The sequence below is a fragment of the Lithobates pipiens genome, unplaced genomic scaffold (genome assembly GCF_037356315.1).
Source record: "Lithobates pipiens isolate NorthernLeopardFrog02 unplaced genomic scaffold, aLitPip1_a1.2 Scaffold_8, whole genome shotgun sequence".
Taxonomy (NCBI): domain Eukaryota; kingdom Metazoa; phylum Chordata; class Amphibia; order Anura; family Ranidae; genus Lithobates; species Lithobates pipiens.
The window spans coordinates 242,588,662-242,612,636 of NW_027507903.1; the positions used below are offsets into that span (position 1 = coordinate 242,588,662).

The following is a 23,975-nucleotide window of genomic DNA, read 5'->3' on the forward strand; positions in this document are numbered from 1 at the left end:
AGTCCGAAAGGAAGCGCTCTGAACTGAAGGTGTAGTACTTCCATTGGAGTTCTCACTGCCAGTCTGAGAAAACGCTGGTGGGACTCTGCGATTGGAATATGCAGGTATGCATCTTTCAGATCTATTGATGCCATGAAGCAGTTCGGAGGTAGGAGTGCTTTTACTGAGTAAACCGAATCCATCCGAAACCTTCTGTAGGTAACTGAGACATTCAGGGGCTTCAGGTTCAGGATGAGCCTGAACTTTCCCGAAGGCTTGCGAATCACGAAGACGTGAGAGTAGAAGCCTCTGCTTGTCTCTCCTACTGGAACCCGTACTACCACCTCCTGTTCTTCCAACTCCTGAAGAGAGGAAAGAAGGGCAGATGATTTTTCTGCGCATTTTGGCAGCTCGGTGACAAGGAACCTCAGAGGAGGGAGTTCCGAAAACTCCAAATGGTAACCTCCTCTGACGATCCCCAAGACAAACTGATTGGAGGAAATCATTTCCCACTGTGGGAGGAAGGCCCCCAATCTTCCTCCCACCGTGACCCTGTCACTGAGATTTTTTGGGCTGTTCAGGAGGGCGAAAAATTGCTCCCCCGGGGCCCTTGCTTTTGAGTCCCCAACTTTTCTTCTGCTGAACCGTACGGGGTGGTACAACCCTTTTCTGGGGACGAGTCTTTCTTTTGGCTGGTTCCCCAAATTTCCTTTTAACAGGAAAGGCCTTTCTTTTGTCTGCTGTGCGATCTAGCACTGTTTCAAGACCTGGTCCAAACAGTAGATCTCCTGTAAAGGGCATTCCACAAAGTTTAAGTTTGGATGCATTGTCTCCAGGCCAGGTCTTCAACCATAAGGCTCTCCTGGCAGAGTTGGTCAGGGCCAAGGACCTTGCCGACATCCTCACGGATTCCGCCGAAGCGTCCGCTATGTAGGCTATCCCTTTAAGAAGCATGGGAAAGGAGGATAGAATAATCTCCTTTGCTGTCCCTGCTTCAATGTGTGCGCTAATCTGGGTGAGCCAATACTCCATGTTGCGGGCCACCACCGTGGTTGCCATGGCTGGCTTAAGATTTCCCTGTGACGAATCCCAGGCCTTCTTAAGAAGGTAATCCATCCTTCGATCCATAGGGTTAGACAGTACCCCCATATCCTCAAAGGATAGATCAGTGTGTCTGGACACCTGGGAAAAAGCAGCGTCTAGTCTGGGAGATTTATTCCAGACGAGAGTCTCTTCCTCCGAAAAAGGAAACCTACGTCTTAATGCCCCAGAAAAGAAAGGTTTCCTTTCGGGATCCCGCCATTCCTTCTTGATGGTATCGATCAAGACGTTATGCACTGGGAACACCCGCTTCTTTTGTTCCCCCATGCCCTTGTACATCCGATCATGGAGTGACAATGTCTTAGTTTCTTCTTGAATGCCTAAAGTGGTATGAATCGCTCCCAAGAGCTCATCCACATCCTCCAGGGAAAGCTTATACCGCGAGATTCTGCTGGATTCCCCATCCAACATCTCTGCGTCAGACTCCCCCTGGGAGTCTGAAACGACACTGTCAATTTCCTCCTCAGCTTCCTCCCTGGGACCCTCTGAATTCTCTCCCCTTGCAGGAGGAACATCCACAGGGCTGGATGGTACACTCTGCTGCGCTGGTGTAGGAGTGCTCGGAGGCTGGGGCCACTGAAAACTGGAAAAAAAGTTTTGGAAGGACTGAAAGGTACCAGAGAGTTCCTTCATAGAAGCTACCAGATCTGCACCCTGCTCTACTGCCTGTTCCTTAAGTAAATCCTCAATACATTGTTTGCAAATAGCTTTAGACCAAGAGTCTCCCATAGACGTTCTACATGAAGGGCACTTCTTCTTAGAACCATGGGGGGACTTGCTCGTGGCTTTCTGAAAGACAAAACACAGGAAGGGGCAGCATGAGCCTAAAAAACAGCAACACCAGCGCTACATAGAGGACCACCGGGAGTGCCCCCCCTAGGATCAACCATCACCAGGATCCCAGACACACTACCCTTCCCCCCGTACCACCAAGGAGGAACACCAGTGGAGCTACTGGATACAGGTAAGGGAACACCTCCCCAGGTTTCCTCTTACCTTCGAGTGGCTGGTGCTATTATCTCCAGGAGTTTTTGAAGCCTCTGCCTCGGACATTCTCCCGTTGAGGAAGCGTGGTACGAATGCGCCTCTAACAGCTACCTGTGCAACTGTGAAAAGAGAGGCTGCACCAGCCGAACGCTAGGTTCCCTTTCACGTGCCGCGTCCGGAACCGGAAGACGCGGATCGAACGAAGGGGTCCGCCCCCACCGGAACTGACGTCGCCCGCCTACCGGTCCGGCTTCCAGCTCCCAGCCGGCTGCGTACACAGGGGGGCCCTGGACGCCTTCGTTCAGCACCCCACTGGGCGAAACGCAAGGATGAACCTCTCCAAAGACTTCCTGCTTTCCCCAAGCGAAGATTGGAGTGCGTGTACAGGTCAGTCGAGTATTCAGCTTCCCCAGCCGACTGGACTGTTTGTTCCGTTGAAACCCCCGCGGGTGAACGAACGGACGACCCCATAAACTTCCCGCTTTCCCCAAGCGGAGTTTAGGGTATATGGACAGTACGAACACTTCAGCTCCCCGCTGATAGGACTGTCCTGGACCAACCGATGAACGGTCGGATAGCCGAACGGGGCCAGGGCTCCGCTCGGATGGCTTCAGTTTCACCAACCGAATTTAGCCTTAAGGTTCCTTGGCGATGTCTCCCCGCCGGAGGAAACACCATAACTGAGGAACGAAGGGAGGAGGAGGCTTAAATTATGAAATTGAAGGCGGTGTTTCCTCAGAGGGGAGGAGCCGGTGTCTCTCTAAGGTGGCTGTCCTGAAAGACGATTGGGGAAAAATTGTCGTTAAAAAACGTGATTTTTACCGCGTTTTGCATTGGCGTTTTTGCGCGTTTTTTAGCGTTAGCGTTAAGTAGCTTTTTTTAAGAAACACATCTCTTGGCTATAGGACTCAGAAAACAAAGAAAATATGTTGCGCGTTTTTGCGCGTTTTCCCGCGATTCGCGTTTTTACAGCTCTAGCTCCACGCCACGGAACGCACTGGTCCTGGGTTTTTTTTTCAGCTTAAAAACGCCTATGCCATTTGCAGCTCAAAAACGCCTAGGTGGGCATGAAGCCATAGACTAACATGGACAGGCCTTTTTAAGCTGCAAAAAAAGCTAAAAAAAGCGGCTGTAAAAACGTCCGTGTGCATGAGGCCTGATGGTAAACGTGAGCGAGAGCCTCCCTATTGGGGGCACAGACAGCAAATAAAAAAAAAAAAAAAAACACACCAACAGGGGTTCTAGTGCATCGCCACTATCCAGTTTTGACTTTAGTTATACTTTAAGAGTGCACATGCCTATTGCATTTAGATAGGAAACAGTGCTGTGCCAATTTAGCAAGAGTGGATATAAAAAGTTTACACACCCCTGTTAAAGGAGTTGTAAACACTCAGGCTGCATTCACACCTGAGCCTTTTAAAGTCACGTTTTTACCACAATTTTTTTTTTTTTTTTTTTGTGCCATCTCAGTCCATTACTTTATCCTTGCGGAGTATAATCAACTCACTGTTCATGTCTCCGCTAACTCCTTTTGACATCATTGTGGCAAATTTTTCTTTTACCTTTCCTTCTCTTTATCTTTCTTTTAGTTTAATAATCAATTATACATTTATTCACATATAAATACATTACCGACAATTACTTACACTCCCTAATTTCTTTAACACCCACCCCCCCCCAAAAAATAAAATAAAAATAAAAATAAAAAAAAAACACCCCTGTCCTCTCCCTCTCTGTCCCCTTAGCCCTCAAACATTTCGCGACAGTCCTCCCTCTCCAACAATGCCAGCCAGTGTTGCCACTCCCCATGATCTTTTTCCTCTGTGTTTTGTAGTTTATGTAATGATTCCTCCATTTTCCTTGTTTGTTCAACCCTCTGAACCCATTCCGTAATTCTTGGGATTTGTTTAGATTTCCAATAACGAAGAATCAGTATCTTGGCGGCATTGAGGAGGTGGGGGGACTATCGTACTTCTGTATTGTATTACTCCTAGTTCGGTGTCGTGGAAGAGACATATCCATGGGTCTTTCTTAAATTTCTTTTGTGTCACCAGGCTTATAATTTCTACAATTTTATCCCAAAACGGGGATATTTTAGGGCAACTCCACCATATATGTGAGAGGGAGCCCTCTTCCGAACACTCCCTCCAACACAGTGCCTGCTGTGCCCCTGTAAACCTCTGCATGCTTTTAGGAGTCATATACCATCTTGATAGTAATTTATACGACATCTCTATCATACGGACTTCTCTTGTTAATGTGTGGGTGAACTTACATATTTTTACCCTATGTTCATCATTCCTTAGTGCCCCTAAATCTTCTTCCCATTTCCCTATAAATCTCGGAAATTCTAAATCATTTTCTTGTCTTAATATTTTATAAATTTTTGATACTTTTCGAACCAAACACTTATTATCCTTCAGTAAATTCTCCAAAGGTCTCAGACTCTAATCCCCGCAGTGGGCCTGGTAAACTCTGTGCAAAATGTGAGATTTGAGTGTACCTCCATTTGTCCAAAGGTTTTTGTCCCCAATCTTGTATGAGTTCCATATACGTATACAACCTATTCCCTTTTATAATTTCTTCTATTTCCTCTTTACTTGCCCATCTACTAAAATATAAACGTTCCTCTTTCCCTGGCAAGAAATAATCTGTATCCAAAAGTGACATTAACGGTGAATTGTGAGTCCATTTATGTGCCCTATTAATACTATCCCATACTCTTAACGTGTGTCTCGTTAAATTACTCGTGTTTTCTCCTAAATTCCGCTGTTCAGATGGTATCCATACCATTTTTTCTAGCGGCACTCCACTCAGTCTCATTTCCAAATTTACCCAACCTTTTTCCTTCTGGTTATGAATCCAATCTACAACTCTAGCTACTATTATTGCCTCATAATATTTTTTAGCATCTGGTAATGCTACTCCCCCCTTGTCTTTTCCCTTTACTAAGACTTTATATGGTATACGCGCTCGTTTCAAGGGCCATACGAATGTCATCATTAACGTTTTTAATTTCCTAAAGAAACACATTGGGATCGGAACAGGAATCATTTGAAATGTGTAATTTATAATAGGGAGAATAATCATTTTTATTACATTTACTCTACCCATCCAGGATACTGCTTTATACCTCATGTTATTCATTATTTTTTTAATTTTATTTAGGAGCGGGATGTAATTTGCCCCATAGAGACCTTGTCTCTGTGGGGTCAATTTTATCCCTAGATACTTCAACTCCCCCTTGCACCATCTAAATGGTAAACTTGATGCTAGGGCACTCCGTTCTTCCTCTGGTACATTCAAATTTAAGATCTCTGTCTTCGTGAAATTTATTTTAAAGTTTGATAATCTTCCATAATACTCCAGTTCCTTCAGGATCGGGGGGATAGAAGTTCTTGGATTAGTTATATACAATAACACATCATCTGCAAATGCCGATAATTTATATTCCATCCCCCCGCCCTGATACCCTGGATATCCTGATTCCTACATATTGCCACCAAGAGGGGTTCAAGGCTCAGAACAAATAGTAGCGGCGAGAGCGGACATCCCTGTCTCGTCCCATTGAACAACTCTAGGGGGCGAGACAGGGATCCGTTAACCCTTATTCTGGCCGTTGGGTGAGTGTATAATGCCTTGATCCATCTTATCATTCTCTCCCCTACTCCCTTATAACTTAGGGTTTCGTACATAAACTCCCAATCTAGCCTGTCAAAGGCCTCTTTTTACCACAATTTTGTTCAGGTCACCAATGTAAAAAAGGCAGAAAAATGCCTGTAATCTGCCCCAAAGAATCTCATGTTCTTTTTTTTAGCTTAGGGTGTTTTTAACCCTTTCATGACTAAGCCTATTTTTGGCATTTGGTGTTTACAAGTTAAAATCCATATTTTTTGCTAGAAAATTACTTGGAACCCCCAAACATTATATATATTTTTTTAGCAGGGACTCTAGAGAATAAAACGGCGATTGTTGCAATATTTTATGTCACAGCAGCAGTGTTTTAAACGTAACTTTTTGGGAAAAGGGACACTTTCATGAATAAAAAATAAAACAGTAAAATTAGCCCAATTTTTTTGCATAATGTGAAAGATAATGTTACGCCGAGTAAATAGATACCAAACATGTCACACTTTATAAATCGCACGCACTTGTGGATTGACGACAAAGTACGGTACCTAAAAGTCTCAATAGGCAACGCTTTAAAAAATGTTTACGGTTACCAGGTTAGCCTTACAGAGGGGGTCTAGTGCTAGAATTATTGCTCTCGCTCTGACGATACCTCACATGTGTGATTTGAACACCGTTTACATACGCAGGCGCGACTTCCGTATGCGTTTTCTTTGCTTCGCGAGCTCGCGGGGACGGCGGGCGCTTTAAAAAAAATTTATTTTATTTATTTTAAAATGACTAAATTGTTTTTAAAAAAATATAAATAAATTTGATCACTTTTATTGCTGTCACAAGGAATGTAAACATCCCTTGTGACAGCAATAGGTGGTGACAGGTACTCTTTATGGAGGGATCAGGGGTCTAAAAGACTCCCCACACCTCCTTTACACTCAATGTATTCAGATCGCCAAAAACGGCGATTCTGAATACCGTATATTTTTTTTAAACCGGCGCCATTGGCAGCCGAGTAAACGGGAAGTGACGTCATGACGTCGCTTCCGTGTTTACTATGAGGAGACTGGAACGAAGCCGAAGCCTGCCCTGACCCCATCCTATTGGCTGATGTTTGATAGATGCTCGGTCCCAACCACCCCCGACATCACTGATCTGTGGGACTGTGTCTTGTAATGCAACTGTGAAGGGAGAGGGAGGAGCCGTCAGAATTCATTGGTGATGTTGGGGGGTGGGCGGGACCGAACACCAGCCAATAGGATGGGGTCAGGACGGGCCACTACGTATATGCGGCTCTGCCCACTTTAAGAAGCCCAAAAATGTGCTGGTGTTTGATAGCTGCTTGGTCCAGCCCACCCCTGACATCACCGATTAATTCTGGCAGCTCCTCTCTCCCTGCATACAGTTACATTACAAGATAACTAAAAAATAAAAACAGACATGAATCCAATTTGCTGCGGTTAAGGAGCTCAACAAAATTAGAAAAAAAAGGATTACCAATTTGTCATGTATTAGAGACGGGATACCTTTCCAAAAAAGGGACTATTGAGCAAGAAAGAAAATTGGGTAAAGAGGTGCCCCAAAAGCCCTTGTAATATACAAAAATATAATAAACTTTATTACTGTATCAAAAAAAAAAAAAAATAAAAAAAATAAAAGTGTATGAAACTTCCAAAAAGCATTTAGAAGGTACATACCTAGCGTTAACACTGGATATGATGGGGATGCACCCCTTACTTGTACCTTCTAAATGCTTTTTGGAATTTTCACACACTTTGATACAGTAATGTTTAGTATTCATTTTTGGATAAACCATGGCGGATTCTCCCGGGGGCACCTCTTTGCCCCATTTTCTTTATTACGCAATACAAGACATTCACAGACAACAGATCTTACAAGCACCAATATCTGCTCAATGTTATATGGTTTAAGCCGGGCTACACATGAGAGGGAGAGAAAGACAGAGAGAGAGAGAGAGAGAGAGACCAAGAGATATATATGGCGTTACTGAGCAGGTGTGAGATTTGGTGGTGCATGATGGGTAGACAGCTACACAGAAATCCAGGAAATAAACATGAGAGGATTTCAGAAGTCCACAACTAAAAAAATGGAACGTGCCTGCTTCCGAGATCAGTACGCAACAATTTTTTTAAGTAAAAGCGCAAAAAAATATGGGACATTGTTCATTTACAGGTTGATACAGTTACAGAGCAGTCTTAAAAAAATAAAAATAAATAGAAAAAAAAAAAATGTTTGGGGGACTGGAACTCCACTTTAAAAACAAAAGACGAAAAAAAAAATCCCATGAACACAAGTATTAACAGCCTTTGTTCAATACTCGGTTGAAGCACCTTTGGCACCAATTACAGCCTCAAGTCATTTTGGAGTATGATGCTACAAGCTTGGCACACCTATTTTTGGGCAGTTTCTCCCATTCTTCTTTTCCGGGCCTCTCAAGCTCCATCAGGTTGCATAGGGAGCGTCAGCGCACAGCCATTTTCAGATCTCTCCAGAGATGTTTAATCAGGTTCAAGCCTGGGCCACTCAAGGACATTCACAGAGTTGTCCCGTAGCCACTCCTTTGTTATCTTGGCTGTGTGCTTAGGGCAGGGCCCGACAAACCCTAGGCAACAGGTCGCATTTGTGACTAGAATTAGCGACCTGGCGCCTGGGGTAGCACAGCTGGGGGTATCTTGTCTCCGTGCACACCCTCCCCCAGCATGATCACGTTGGGCCACGCCACCGCCGGCCGGTAATTGAGGCCGTGGCTTTGAGGCCTTCTGCGGTCCTATGCTTCCTTTGGGAATCTGGTGCCCCCTTGTGGTGGCCTTTGGTATGACAACCAGCAATGCTAATGGAGCTTCCACTGCCTGTTTTCACCGCCCGCCCATCTCCTTCCCTTTACTTAGAATAAAAAATATAATATTTAGGGGTTCTAACACCCTAGAACAGTGATGGCGAACCTTGGCACCCCAGATGTTTTGGAACTACATTTCCCATGATGCTCATCCACTCTGCAGCGTACTTGAGCAACATGGGAAATTTAGTTCCAAAACATCTGGGGTGCCAAGGTTCGCCATCACTGCCCTAGAAAATAAAATGGCGGTTGTTGTAATACTGTCTGTCACCCCCCGTATTTGCAGAGCGGACTTACAATCGCACTTTTTTTGGGAAAAATAATTCAATTAAAAAAATAAGACAACAGTAAAGTTAGCCCAATTTTTTTTTTTATATTGTGAAAGATAATGTTACGCCACGTAAATTGATACCCAACATGTCAAGCTTCAAAATTGTGTCCACTCGTGGAATGGCGACAAACTTTTTAAAAAAATTCTACAGGTTGCACGTTTTGAGTTACAGAGGAGGTCTAGGGCTAGAATTATTACTCTTGCTCTACCGATTACGGCGATGTCTCATGTGTGGTTTGAACACAGCTTTCATACGCGGGCGCTACTCACGTATGCGTTCGCTTCTGCATGCAAGCTTGGCGGGACAGGGTGTGTTTAAAATTATTATTTTTTTCTTATTTTAACTTTTTTTTTTTTCACAGTTTTTAAAAAATTAAATAAAAATTGTGTCACTTTTATTCCTATTACAAGGAATATAAAAATCCCTTGTAATAGAAAAAAGCATGACTGCTCCTCTTAAATATGAGATCTGAGGTCAGAGAGACCTCAGATCTCATATTTACACTAAAATGCAATAAAAAATAAATAAAAAAAAGTGTCATTTGAAAAATAAATAAATAAAATGTCCCTCCAAGAGCTATGGGCAATGACTTGGAGACAGGTGGGCGGCCCATCTTCCCCTCACTCGTCTCTATGTCAGGCTAGGGACAGGTCCGGATCGCCGTTACGGACCTGGCTCCTAACTTTTTTAGCCAGCTCCTAGATTGCAAGCAAATTTGTAAAGCCCTGGCTTAGGGTAGTCATCCTGTTGGAAGATGAACCTTTTCCCCAGTCTGAGGTCCAGAGCGCTCTGGAGCAGGTTTTCATCAAATATGTCTCTGTATCTTGCTTCATTTTTCCCCTCGATCCTGACTAGTCTCCCAGTTCCAGCCACTGAAAAACATCCCCACAGCATGATGCTGCCAACACCATGCTTCACTGTAGGGATGGTATTGGCTAGGTGATGAGTGGTGCCTGATTTCCTCTAGACGTGACATTTGCCATTCAAGCCAAGTTCAACCTTTGTTTCATCAGACCCAGGAATTGCGTTTCTCTCAGAGTCCTTCAGTTGCCTTATGGCAAACTCCAGGCAGGCTTTTATGTGCCTTTTATGGGAGGAGTGGCTTCAGTCTGGCCACTCTACCATACAGGGCTGATTGGTGGAGTGCTGCAGAGATGGTTGTTCTTCTGGAAGGTTCTCCTCTCCACAGAGAAACGCTAAAGCTCTGTCATCGGGTTTTTGGTCACCTCTTTGACTAAAGGCCGTTCTGCTAATCGCTCAATTTGGCTGGGTGGCCTGCTCTAGCAAGAGTCCTGGTGATGCCAAACTTCTTCCACTTACAGATGGAGACCACTGTGCTGGAACTTCAATGCTGCAGACATATTTCTGTAACCTTCCCCAGATCTGTACCTCCATACAATCCTGTCTCAGAGGTCTACAGATAATTGTTTGGACTTCATGGCATGGTTTGTGCTCTGACATGCACTGTTAACTGTGGGACCTTATATAGACAGATGTGTGCATTTCCAAATCATGCACAATCAACTGAATTTACCTAAGGTGGACTCCAATCAAGTTGTAGAAACATCTCAAGGATGATCAGTGGAAAAAGGATGCAGCTGAGCCCAATTTTGAGTGTCATGGAAAAGGCTGTGAATATTTATGTACATGTGATTTTTTTCATTTTCTTTATTTTTAATAAATGTGCAAAGATTTCAAACAAACTTCTTTCACATTGTCATTATGGGGTATTTTTTGTAGAATTCTGAGAAAAATAATGAATTGAATCCATTTTGAAATAAGGCTGTAACATAACAAAATGTGGAAAAAGTAAAGTGCTGTGAATACTTTCCGGATGCACTGTAGATATCCAAACTGACAAAAGTAGAAAGCACTTTACGGAGAAGTTGATTTTTGGAACAAGTTGCAGCATCTGCAGCTCTCCCCCCGCTTTACTCCCCTCCCTGAGACAGCGGGCGATCTTCTTCCCACACCCGTTGTCACTATTTGAAAACAGCATGGCCATGTAGGGCTCTCCTGCTGTCAACCAGTCCTTTCTAGATCCATTGTGGCTGACAGCTTGAAGTTTTCAATGAGCTGCGAGGGCACTGGTGAGCGTCCTCTTAGAATAGCTGACAGTGACCAGAGAGCAGGAAGATCAGTGGACTGAGAGTCTACAGGAGCTGGACATTGCACTCATGATCTTTTGATCGCTTGTGCAATTCTCTGCAGGCTCCTTAAAACCAAAACACACACAAAAGAATAAAATAAAAATAAAATAAACACACCCTCTAGAAAGGCTGACGTAAAAAAAATAAGACCCTTGCTGGAATATTACTGATATTTGGTATTCTGATCTAGCCCAGGTTCACACTGAGCTGTGGGAATGAAGCCATGAGAGTTCAGTTGATTTCACTCGTGCATGTCAGTCCCGATTTCGGCCGCAATTTCAGACATCTGTGCAGGTTTCTGCACAGATGCCAATGTAAATCGCTGCCCGAAATCGCAAAAAAGTAGTACAGAAACTTATTTTTGAAATCGATGCAGCGCTGCACCGTTTGCCGCCGATTTGACATGTCAAAACGTTCCAGTGTGAACCAGGGCTTACTCTTAGTTTCTGTACATGTGACAAGTTTACCAACCAGGAAAAAGAAAATCTTCACCAGGGTTCTATGCTCTGGGACACATCCTGAAGCTGGGAGCCCCTTCAATTTTATTTGAAAGGTTAAGGGTCAGATTCATTAAATGCTTATAATCAGACAATAAAGCCAGGATCATCAAATTAATAACAGGTTGATTTACTAAAACTGGAGTGGGAAAACGCTTGTGCAGTGGTGCATAGTAGCCAGTTTCTAACTTCAGCTTGACAAAAAAAAAAAAATAAGAGAAGCACATGACATTTAAGGAATTTATATATTCTTCCTGAGTGTATGCTTGAGCCATAGGCACAGTTATAGAAATGCTTACCTGTTCACAGTAAAAGGTTGTCGGGATGGCGGTTGCTTTGGCATACATATTATGCTGGGTGAGCTTCTGTTTGGACTGCCTAACCCTGAACTGCTCATATTATTTGTCCTGCTTGGCATTCCAATGCCCTGTCCAACCTGGGAGTGGTTCATCATATTCCTGGGATTCATCGGTAAAATGCCCCTGAAAGAAAACCGTTTATGTTTACATGTCCTGTTCTGAAATGCCGGCATACATAACAGCATCTATTTCAAAGCCACATACTGTGTATAGAACTTACCAGCCAAGTACTATATGCAGAAGCAAATGGTAATCCACTGATTTTACAAAACACATTTGCCAAGTATTAAAGTGAAATGTAGCTTTAACCTAAGCAATGTTCCCTCCCCAGTGCCAACTAACCTCTGTAGAAAGTAGGATTTTTTCGTCATACTTGCCTGTAAAATCTCTTGAGTACATCACGGGACACAGTGCAACCATAATAACGACTATATGGATTATACGCCACCTACAGGTGAATGGACACTGGTAAATAGTCAAACAGGAAGTCCTCCCCTTTATAACCCCTCCTACAGGAGGAAGGACCTCCGTTTTGTAGCAAAGCACTGAAAAGATGGGGGGACCTCTGTGTCCTGTGATGTAATAAAAAAAAAAAAAAAAAAATAAAAAAAAAAAAAAAAAAAAAGGATTTTACAGGTAAGTATTACGGAAAAAAAAAATCCTACTTTCCTCATCATGCAACCATAATTACTATATGGGATGTCCTAAAGAAATGCACTTGAGGGGAGGTTAACAATCACAGAAACTGCCAGGACTTCTGCCGCCCAAAACATACTGTGGCCAAAGCAGTATCCTCCGTGGCTTGGATATACAATCTAGTAAAAAAGTCTGAGACTGTATGAACAAAAGACCGTGTATTGGCCTTAAAATCCTCAGCCAGTGACACCCGATTACAGATGGCCCAAGATGCCCATACACACCTGGTAGCGAGCGCTTTTACAAAAAAAAAAAAAAAAAAAAAAAAAAAAAAAAAAAAAAAACACGGGGTGAGGGGCCATAGCCTTGAATAATTAACGGACAAATCCAATGAAAATAATTAACTTGGATGCCGCCTACCCATTCTGGGCTCTTTCAGCAGCATAAACCAGGATTCCTGATCCGCGCTGACAAGTCAAGCAATTCTGACTGCATGAAATACATCCAGAGCATGCAGTGATTTTACTCCTGCCAACTGAGGATAAGGCAAGACAGTGTCGTGATTCAAGTGAAAACTAGACACCACTCTAGGCAAAAAATGGATGAGGACACAAAATCACCTTATGATGCGAGACTAGAGTGGCTCCTGGCATGAAAGTTGCCAACTCTGACACTCCACCTAGTGAAGTGATAGCCACCAAAGAAGCCACCTTGCAAGATAAAAAAGGACCAACAGAATTTCCCGATTGGTTCAAAAAGTGGTCTCTGCCAGGACAGACCAGATCAAATTCAAGTCCCAAGGACACAAAAGTGGCCTGACAGGTGGGGCTGTATACGTTATCCGCTATATGAAGCATATATCAAGGAGTGAGAAACAACGACCTCTGGAAGAAAAAAGAAAAAAAATGGATAGGGACAAACTGACCCTTAACGGTACTTAAGGCCAATCTACTTTCCTCTACCTATTGGGGAAAGAAAGAAAATCCCCCACTCACATATTTCTGTGGGTGGCACTTCCTGGCTTCACCCCAGGCAAAAACAATCATTTCAAGTCCGGTAATTAAAGTTCCCCAAAGCTGGCTTCCAGGGGCTCAACAGTGCTGAGTCAAGACCATTAAGTCACGCTGGATTGGGAGTGTCCAAGAAGCAACCCCTGCAAGACTCACTAGGTTAGTGTACCAAGCCCTCCTTGGTCAATTCGGCTAACATGATCGGTTTTACCCCCTTCCGGACTCTTCACAAGAGATGTGGCAGAAGTCGAAACAGAGGGAGAGCGTCAAAGGAGGCATAATTGGTCCCCAAGGCGTTAACAGTGAATCTACCCCTATTGCCAGTGGGACCCTCGTCCCAGACATAACCTGTCCCAACTTGTCGTAAAACTTGGAATATAGTAGATTCACCTGTGGGGCTCCCCCTGCCACTATTCTAAACCTAGAATATGCACAGATGATAGAGACAGCACTTGTGCTGTCCCTGACAGAATGTGGTTCACCTTCCTGAGCTGCACAACTCCTGGTTCCGTCCAGATGGTTGATATATATATGCCCCTGCAGAGGCTTTTCCAGATAGAACCTACAACTGGTTTGGAACATAATCCAGAGCAAGGCGTACTGTCCAAAAGCTCCAAGATATTTATGGGCTGAATACTCTGTCCACTGAGCTGTAGACACACTCAAAATGGAGAAACTGGCATCAGTGGTGATCTTCCAATACCTGAAAGGAAGAATTCAACCTTTCTAGATTCCAAACCATCAACCAATCTTTAGCTGTGCAACACCCCAGGAACAGAGCCCTCCGGCATTCTAACGCCTGGATCTTCAAAGTTCCAGACAGAGAATGATCCTCTACGAAGACCTGGAGTCGGACTGTACATAAGGAATGTGCTTCAACTTAGATATAGCTTCCTACTGCAAAATGCATCAAAGAAAAATGTGGACTAACTGCTTCCTGAGCAAAGGTTATTGAGGTATACTGGATTGACTCCCCCCTGCGTCTTTAGCAAGTCCAGCACCAGAGCTAGACGCTTTGTGAAACTCAAGCTATGGTCAGTCAGAAGGATGGTCACAAAAAAAAAAACAAAAAAAAAAAAAAAAAAAAAGGGGGGAGGGGACGCCTTTCCACTGCAATTACAGAAATCTTTGACAAGGCTGGAAACAACCTGGCATATGAAGCGGTGTGGTTCCTGATGATTATGGGCCCCGCAATCTACCTCTTGGAGAGAGGTCATCACTGAACAGACCGAGCCTGAAACAGAAGGATGCCCAGCAGACTGAGATCCTAAGACAGACCGCATGTCCCTATTCAGTTTTAAAGCTGCTACCATTTAATTATTTTACAATACTGAAGCAAAGACTGATCCAACCAATGAAGGAGAAAACCACCTCAGAGACTGCTCTAAAATATTAAGTCTTTGAGCTAGCCTAACCGATACATAATAACGTGACTATTAGACAAACCAATATGCAGTTCCACAAGAATGCAGACCTAGACAATGTTGGTTTACCACTATACAACCCTGTAGGTATGCAAGTATACAAGTATTCTTGCATCTATGCATACAGCTCAAGGCAAAAAGCACATACAGTTGTGCTCATAAGTTTATATACCCAGGCAGAATTTTTGATTTCTTGGCCATTTTTCAGAGAATATGAATGATAAACACAAACACATTTTTCACTCATGGTTAGTGTTTGGCTGAAGACATTTCTTATCAATCAACTGTGTTTACTCTTTAAATCATAATGGCAACGGAAACTACCCAAAAAATGACCCTGATCAAAAGTTTACATACTCTTGGATTTTGGCCTGATAACATGCACACAAGTTAACACACAGGGGTTTGAATGGCTATAAAGGTATCCAAGGAATTGAGAATGCCAATCAGCAGTGTTCAAACCCTAATCAAGAAGTGGAAAAAAAGGGGTTCTGTTGAAACCAAACCACAGTCAGGTAGACCAAATAAAAATTTCAGGCACAACTGACAGGAAAATTGTTCGGCATACAAAGAAAAACCCACATATAACTTCAGGTGAAATACAGGACACTGAAAACATATGGTTGTGCTGTTTTCAAGATGCATAATAAGGAGGCACTTGAATATTGGGCTGCATGGTCGAGTCGCTAAGAAGAAAGCCATTACTGTGCACGTCACAAAATATCCCGCTTACAATACACCAAAAAGCAGAGACAAGCCTCAAACCTTCTGGCACAAAGTCATTTGGAGAGATGAGACCATAATTTAGCTTTTTGGCCACAGCCATAAACGCTACATTTGGAGGAGTCAACAAGGCCTATGATGAAAGGAAAGGAGGTGTATCACTGACGTTTTGGGGGAGTGTGAGCTACAAAAAAGGCACAGGAAATTTGGTCTAAATTGTTGGCAAGATGAATGCAGAATGTGGTCATCAAAAAAATACGGGAAGAACATTTGCATTCATCGGCCAGCAGGGGTGCATGCTGGGTGGATGGGCGCCACCCGCTTGTCAGGCGCGGGGCCCTCTGCAAACAAGCACGTCTCTATGCACGGATTATGAAAAATATGTATACAATGCTGCACCTGCTCAACTTCACCTGGGCCTATAGTATTTATAGTCAGGATTAGACAAGGACATAGGCATCCAATGCAGCCTCTATGCTGCTTCAACAGCCTAAGGTCTGCCACTTGCTACTGCAAGGTTGCCCGACAAGTCATACCCCATGATTTCCAATGAGCACCCTTCACATCTGTGTGTCTTCAAGTCGCAGCAACTTCAAAGTAGTCCATGCTTCACGTTGCTGCAAAATCACATCAAAGTTGCAGCAAAAATCACGTGACTTTCAATTCGCAAAAGTGTGAAAAGGAGCCCAAGACAAAGCTCCTGCAGACCCAACTCATTCAAGTGCACCGATGCCCATGTTCTTCCAACCATGTGCTTATGCCACATGTATGTAGTATGCAACATCTATGCAAAACATGTGTTTATGCAAACATGCGTTTAGGCAACAAGAATGTATACTATATGCTGCACATGCCCAACTGCACTTTGCCCCATACTAGTTTAGCACATATGCATGCCATGCAGCCCTTTTCTGCTTCCAATTAGCCTAAAAGTAACCTCCTGCAGACCAAAATGCCACATTATTCTGAAGTTTGCATCATACTATTTTTGTGCCAAATGCACAGTATTCTGGGAGACACAAAACACTTTAAAATGCACTGCTAGGGGTGCATTGACTTACAGTTGTACAGAGCCCCACAAATTACGCAGTCACGTCATTAGTATCAACGGGCTGCCGTTATGTCTCAAGAGGCCCTGCCATCCACATGACAAACATGTCCACCCCTCCACTTCCTGCCTATATAGAAATAGGCCCCTGTACCCTCTAGTGGCTAGAGTTTTTTATTTATTTATTTTTAGAGAAGAGAAAACTGCAATGGTGGGCTGTGTCATAAAACACCATCAGGGACTGGGTCCCCTTTATGTGGGGTCCACTCCCCTGGACCTGTATAGCACCCTGCAGGAAAGCACCTTGGTCAGAACAAACGCTGCACAGGGTTCCATTACGCAGGGTCCAGCACCGTAAGGCTGCATTACAGGCAAACCTTGAGGAATCTTCTCCACTTTCCATGAGGCTCGGGTACCATCCATTATGGCCAACAGCTTTTTGAAATGGATCCGGTTGAAGTCCTTGATTCTCAGTAGAACTGTTGCAGAACTCTAAGAGCACATGTATCACATCAGTGACCACCACCTTACAGAAATGACAAAAAAAAAAAAAAGAAAAAAAAAAAACAAACACTCGGAGATCCTTCCTGTTTAGGGGGAGTTACATAGGGTAGGACTTCCTGTTTGACACTATGCCAGTGTCCATTCACCTATAGGTGGTGTATAACCCATAGAGTCATTATTATAGTTGCTCTGTGTCCCATGATGTGCGATAAAAGAAAAAAAAATTGGTTTATACTTACCCATTCTCTGCCTGCTTCAGTCCAGTTACATGATCCCAGTGTTAGCCAGTGGTGACTGCAGGCGAGTGGAGAGAACACTTGACAACTGGCTGACTGGGAGTTGTGACGTCACCCATAGGCTCCCAGGTCTCAGCCGCTGTTGGCGCTCCCCCTGCAGCTGCTGCCAATTGACACATGACTGGACCAGAGCAGGCTGAAAATGGGCAAGTATATACAGCTTTTTTTACACAGGTTAGTCAGAAAAGGTGATAGGAACGGCGATAGGACTGGTTAGCTTTAGGCTGACATTATACTATGGTAGAATTTCCACATATATAAATGGTGTGCAATCTTATGGTCATGTTTATGACATTACAGCGTGAAGCTCCACTGGTTCACACCCTCTCGTCCTCCACTGCCACATATGACACATTTGAAAGGGGGGGGGGGGGGGGGGTTTGGGAGCAGGAACCCAATTTTGACAGGTACCCGCTCCTACGGCAATCTTCAACATTTCCAGCCCCTCCTTAAATTAACCCCCCCACCGCCTCCTGGGACATGTGTATCAGTATTGATTTTAGTAGATTTTAATGTGTCTTCAAAGAACACTACAGCCCCTACTCAGTTATTAGTCTGCACAGAAACTGAATAGGAGCAGCAGCAGGCAAGTTCACGTTATAAAATTGAACTATTTTAAAACAATACTATAACCATTTTTATTATGAGTTATTACTACAATTTATATGCCATTATCTTTGCTTTATAAATGCATTCCTGGACAATTTACACCCTTTCCTAGCTGGATATTGTGGCATGACAGCTGTTTGCACCCGCTATGATATAAGAAGAAAAAAAATGTGCAAAGCTTAATTGGAAGGTGCATGATTTGAGGAATTGAGAGACGTGTGCGTAAGATTGTATTTTACAGTAACTCGTTTTCATACAATTACTTTTTTGTTAATTATATTTTAAAATAAATATTTTGCACTTTTACACACCATGAAAGCAATTGCTGGGCCCTGCTTTCACAAAAGGTGGAGTGCCACTGCTTTAATTTATCAGAAATTATCGAATTTGGATTGCATTGTTCTATAAAGCATTACCAACTTCAACAATGGGAACAAATAAAAAACAAACACACACCACTACAACAATTTAATCTGCAGTACCTGCTTGGAGATGGCGGCGTATGAAGTGACATTGTTGGTACCCCTGTGGTTGGCGTTACATGGTTTGGTAACTGAGTGCCTTGTGATAAGCTGCGATTTAGTTGAGGAGTATTGTTGCTCATCCCCCTCATTGGAAGGCCTAGTGCACCTGTAGAAACAAACAGAATTCAAATATATTATTTGGCAGCACACAAATACAACGGTCATATGGCTTCTGCAGTGTAAAGCTGATGCATACATGCATTTAGCTACTCCTAAAGACGATCATATTCATTAATATGGAAGATAAAAAAACAAGATGGTTGGAGGGATATGGATTCTTCACATCAAGAACATATTTATAGACCAATTAAAACTGTATTACATTTTGATTTCCAGAGACCAAAAAAATAAAAATTAAAATGTACCCTGGGGAATTGACAAAGCAATGCAGTGAGAAGATCTTAGTTTAGCTCTTTAACACAGGCCATACACATCGATCCATCAAAGTGTTTGATGGAATAACCATGTTACTGTTCTGACCAAATGTAGAGAATCTCTCACTGGCATTGCAACAGAATTTAAAAAGGACTGAACTGATGATGAATGCAGTCTGATGGGTTGAAAAATTCTTATGATTTCCAAGGCGATTGTGAGACATATTTGAGACTTTTTTTCACTTTGCCAATTTATTTAAAAAGAATTTAACTAGGCTGATGCAGGTAAGAATTTTAGTAAATGAATCAACAAATGTACTGAAGAGTTGGTCACTTGAGTTTTAGAGATTCTAATTAATGGTAACCATAAGAAAAAATTACCGGATGCAGAGTGAAGTTAAGCAGCTATATCGCATATTTTACAGAGCTCTCTAAAATCGAAAATTTATAAAGCACCCTTGACAAATACAAAATTATAAAAAGAACATGGGGAAGGGGCTAGAGCTTCCAAAGAGCAGTACATAGAGTTGTTTAGCACAATGTAACAGTAACGAGGCCCTACCTATATCAGCTTGCAAGAAAAGCAAGTAAGCTGTATACGATGATAGTTTGTGACTTGCCAGATGAGAAATAAACCAATGAGAACAACGAAACTCAGATTCTATGCGTGTCTAAAGAGGCCGGTTTGCAAAGTGAACCTAGAAAGTCACTGGCGCTTTGTGTTTATAAAGGTTTGAATGGGGGGGAATGGCAAGGGGGCAGTGTCTAAGGTTTTAAGAGTTGGAGACTGATGAAATACATGGTGGTAGAAGATCATGAGATGATCTCGGATGTGGATGTCTAGGTAGGTGGAAAATAAGGCTGTACACAGAGCGGAGGCATTGTTTGGTATGGCATCTGAAATTATCTAATAAAATATTTGGATGGGCTAGATGTAGAGATATTTGTAGGTTATCATTAGGAGTCTAAACAGAATGATAAGTGGGCAACTAGTGCAGGTCATTAGTGAAAGGAACAGCAAGAAAGGCAAACGAGTCAGAGAGTGCTGCAAGAGTCAGAGATACGAAGAGGCCCTTCACTAGCATTTTAGCTGCATCATGTTTAAGGAAGGTATGCATATGAAATATTCTTTTAAGATGTAGATGGCAGGAGATGTTTGTGAGCGATGTAAAGTTGACATGACAGCCCAGAACCAATACCAAAGGCAATAACTGAGGAAATGGAGTCATGAAGGAGTTATCAAGATCGTATTGTAATGTAGGACTATAGCGGATAACAAAAATTGCACAAGTTTGGTTTTATCCATTTAAAGGAAGTGAAACGACATTAAAGCAGAAACAAAATACACAAACAGCATATAGTAGGGAAGGGAGAGTGGAAGCAGAAAAAGATTTGAGTTTTCTACATACAAAAATAAAAAATAAATATATTGTAAAATGAGAATTACTAATCAGCAAGTAAACTTCCCTGGATTGTTTGTACATATAGGCAAGGCCTCATGTACACCGCTGCTGGTAAACGGATGTTTAGGAGCAGTTGGGCATTTTTTTTCCAACTGCTCCTGAACTCTCCTCTGTTATCTTAGTACATGTAAGCAGGGTCATTTATAGTCCTTTCTAGGCAGTTGAGTTTAGAGGCTTTTTTTGGAACGCAAAAATAAATGGGTTCAAAAGAAGAGCATAGAGGCATCTCAAGCGCCAAACCGTTTACAGGAATTTTTACTTTTTGGCTATTTTTTTTTTTTTAAATGCTTATAAAAAACACAAACGTGGCAAAATGGACATTGTAAACATCGGTTGCTAAAAAAAACAAAAAAAATTAAAATAAAAAACACATTCCATTTACAAGAAGCCTAATAAATCTTCTGCACTTGTGGTTTTAACTTTGGATTGTAAAACTTTTTTTTCTTTCTGCTAGTAAATACCGTATACAGCCCACTTCCTTTTTTTCTGATAAAAAAGCCTTGGCTTATGACATCATGCACAGCTTTCTCTCACTCTGTTAGAGCTTGCCAGGAAGGTGCGGGGGGGTGGTGAGGGGATGAGTCGTAAGAGGGCCAATGAAAGCTGCAGAGCTGGAGGTGTGCCTCTGTGTAAATCCAGGAAGTGAACAGGCAGCAGCTTCAGCGGCCCACAGTTAAAATGGATGCAGCCAGACTCAGTGAAGGGAAATTTCTGCAGCATATTTGGCAAGTACAGAATCACAGGATATATTAGAGCTGCACGATTAATCGATTCAACCCCCCCCCCCCCCCCCTCAAAATCTCCATGCAGAATTTCCCGATTCATTCATGTAACAAGTGTATAGAGTTCTCTGCTCATTCAGCTGTCATCCTGCTGACTTCTGACACTCACCTGTCCTACAGTCCAGCAATGTAAGCGCACAAAGACCCACTACTCTCCATGTCAATGGCACTGTAACTGTGGGTGCCCGGCTGTGGCTTCACATCTGGGCGCGAGCTGCGCACAGAATGGCCAGGCAATCTTCTGGGACCTGCGACGTGTCCCAGAAGATTGCAGGGAGGGAGTGGGAAGGTGAACTTCCTTTTGGCGCCAGGAAAGTGGAAGCTGGTGTCTGCCAAAACTGGGCACACACACTGCCCCCCCCCCAGATTGTTGGGATCCCCCAGGGGACAGTTGGTTCCAGCTCTCAGCACGTGGCTGAGAGCTAGGGCCAGCTGCACCCACAACACAAAAGTGAGCACTGGAGGGGCTGAGCAGAGAACGGTGACCGACAGTCACTGATAGAAGACCAAGAACTGAGCGATCAGCTCAGTTCGCTGTCTTCAAGCCAACAAGGGTCAGCTGCAGTATCACACCGATGCTACTGTTAAAAAGGGAGCGAGTATGTACTTTTTTTTTTAATAACTCCAAAAGGTTTCCTTTAAATGGCAAAGAAAATGGGGGTCAAAAAGACAGAACCTTGTGTAGCTCATGATCTGTAGAATGAGATTCACTGAAAGCTCATCAAATAAAAAAAAATTAAAAAAAAAAAAAGGGGGGGGGGGGGGCAGATCCACACAGTCTATGACCTTTGACATCGAAGGACGAGCGGGTCTAAAATTGTATAGTATAGACAATTACTTGAAAGGCAGAGGACAAATAAATATAGTCAAAAAAGAAATAAAAAAATAAAAAAATACTTACTTTGTTGCCCGTATAAACTAGCCCCAAATTGGGACAGCTGACCCGACGCGGATGGTGATGGAGATGCCAGCATCTAAACAGTGAGGGAGAAAAAAATAAAAATAAATGAAAATAAAAATAAAAAAAGTAGAGGGATAGAATGAGAACACACAATCACTTGTCAGCATTTTCTATAAAATTTACAATAGGAAACAAATTTTAAATTCTATTCATTTAATATATGGTTTATATGAAAGTAAAATTAGGCAAAAAAAATAAAAATTAAAGGGAATTAAAAAAGGCACAACGTACATCTTTTTCCGACCGATGCGGAAACATCGATGACTGGCTATAATACATATTCTCGTCATGGTAGTCACTTTCGACTCCTTCTACAAACTTCTTTCTTGAAGCACCAAACATGCTGTATGTCACCTAAAAAAAAAAAATAAAAAAACGACATTGAAGTGTTAAACCTTCAAAAAAGCTTACATAATGAAGAACGTAAAATATAATTAAAGAAAACAATGCAAGGTGACAAAAGCACATGAAAATGTTACTGTAAAAATGCAATGAGTACTATACAGAATATACAGTACATTCCGATTAAAATGAAAGCAGTAACTGTGTTCCTGTGCGATTTACATGGAATTTAGGTGCAATGGGCTGAAGTCGCGCCAGACTGCAGCAAAAACAGTGCATACCCCATTTTACAAAACAGCAACCGGATAGCATGGTACTTCTGTACCTGCACTGCATTTGGGGTGTCCAAGTCCAATAGTAAGATACCGCTGCCCAAAGGCGAATCACACAGACCATAATCCACAAAGCATGATGCAAACGATGGGGTGCATGCTAGCAGAGATCAAGCAGAAACAAAGGACGAATGGCTGCACACCCATACAGTGCAACGTCGACTGATATCAAAAATGAATACAATTTGGGGCTTGTTTTCAATAAGAACCCCCGAATATGGATACGTCTCCAGATATACGTATGCATATGATGTTTGGAGGATATGAATTTTCACAATAAGATGCAGCTGTGTCTCTTGTGTTTTTAGTTCTGTAATGTATTGTGTGTTATTTTCACAGTTTTCTCATTTATATACAAATTTTTCCTTTTCTGCTAAACTTTTTATCATGTTTATATTATGTGCATTGGTTTAGTGTTGCTATGAAAATACTAGGAATTAATTTGACAGGACTTGAAAAACAGGCAATGCAATTTTGTGATTAAAGCGTATATATTGATTCTGGAGATGGCATTTCCATACGATTTTAACAAAGCAATAAACGCGTCAACCTTAACATCCCCTGCCTGTCTGTGCCTGGGATGCTTTTATCTATTTTTGATATCAGTAAGTTCGACATTGCACTGTATGGGTGTGCAGCCCTTCGTCCTTTTTGTTTCCGCTGCATTTGGGGTGTCATTAGCATTGCATTGACACCTGCTGCAGATCACAAGTGCAGTACGTATTGAACATGGTGTGGGTGCCTCTCACCCCTTTCTGGTGTTAACCAGCCCTAAGGGAAGTCACATTAAAAACCATATAGGTAAAACTTCCTGGTGATGGGCAGCATAATAACCTAAGCGTATCATACCCCAAGAACAATAATTGAATACACTGCAGCTTACCAGTCTTTTGATATGGTGCCTGCAATGGTTTTCTTCCCCCCCCCCCCCCCCCTCCTTTATAATCATTTCGTGATTCTGCCAATAACAGTTTCTGTCCTTGGAGGATAACCCTCCCTCACTGTCCTGTATCTACAGAGAAACAGCGTGGTCACTCTAGGAGAGAGCTACAGAAACCTCC

At 42.7% G+C, this 23,975-nt stretch overlaps 1 protein-coding gene across 6 annotated transcripts in view; it reads right to left on the reverse strand.

Annotated features, from left to right (window-relative positions):
- CNOT2 (CCR4-NOT transcription complex subunit 2) overlaps window positions 1–23,975 on the reverse strand; it is a 124,278-nt gene that overhangs the window by 65,380 nt on the left and 34,923 nt on the right. For all 6 annotated transcript variants that reach the window (XM_077468858.1, XM_077468860.1, XM_077468862.1 and 3 more), the window contains 4 exons: window positions 22,472–22,594; window positions 22,181–22,253; window positions 18,619–18,766; window positions 11,827–12,009 (listed from right to left, as the gene is read on the reverse strand). In XM_077468858.1, coding sequence (XP_077324984.1) covers window positions 11,827–12,009; window positions 18,619–18,766; window positions 22,181–22,253; window positions 22,472–22,594 — 527 coding nt within the window. The remainder of the gene's footprint in view (window positions 1–11,826; window positions 12,010–18,618; window positions 18,767–22,180; window positions 22,254–22,471; window positions 22,595–23,975) is intronic.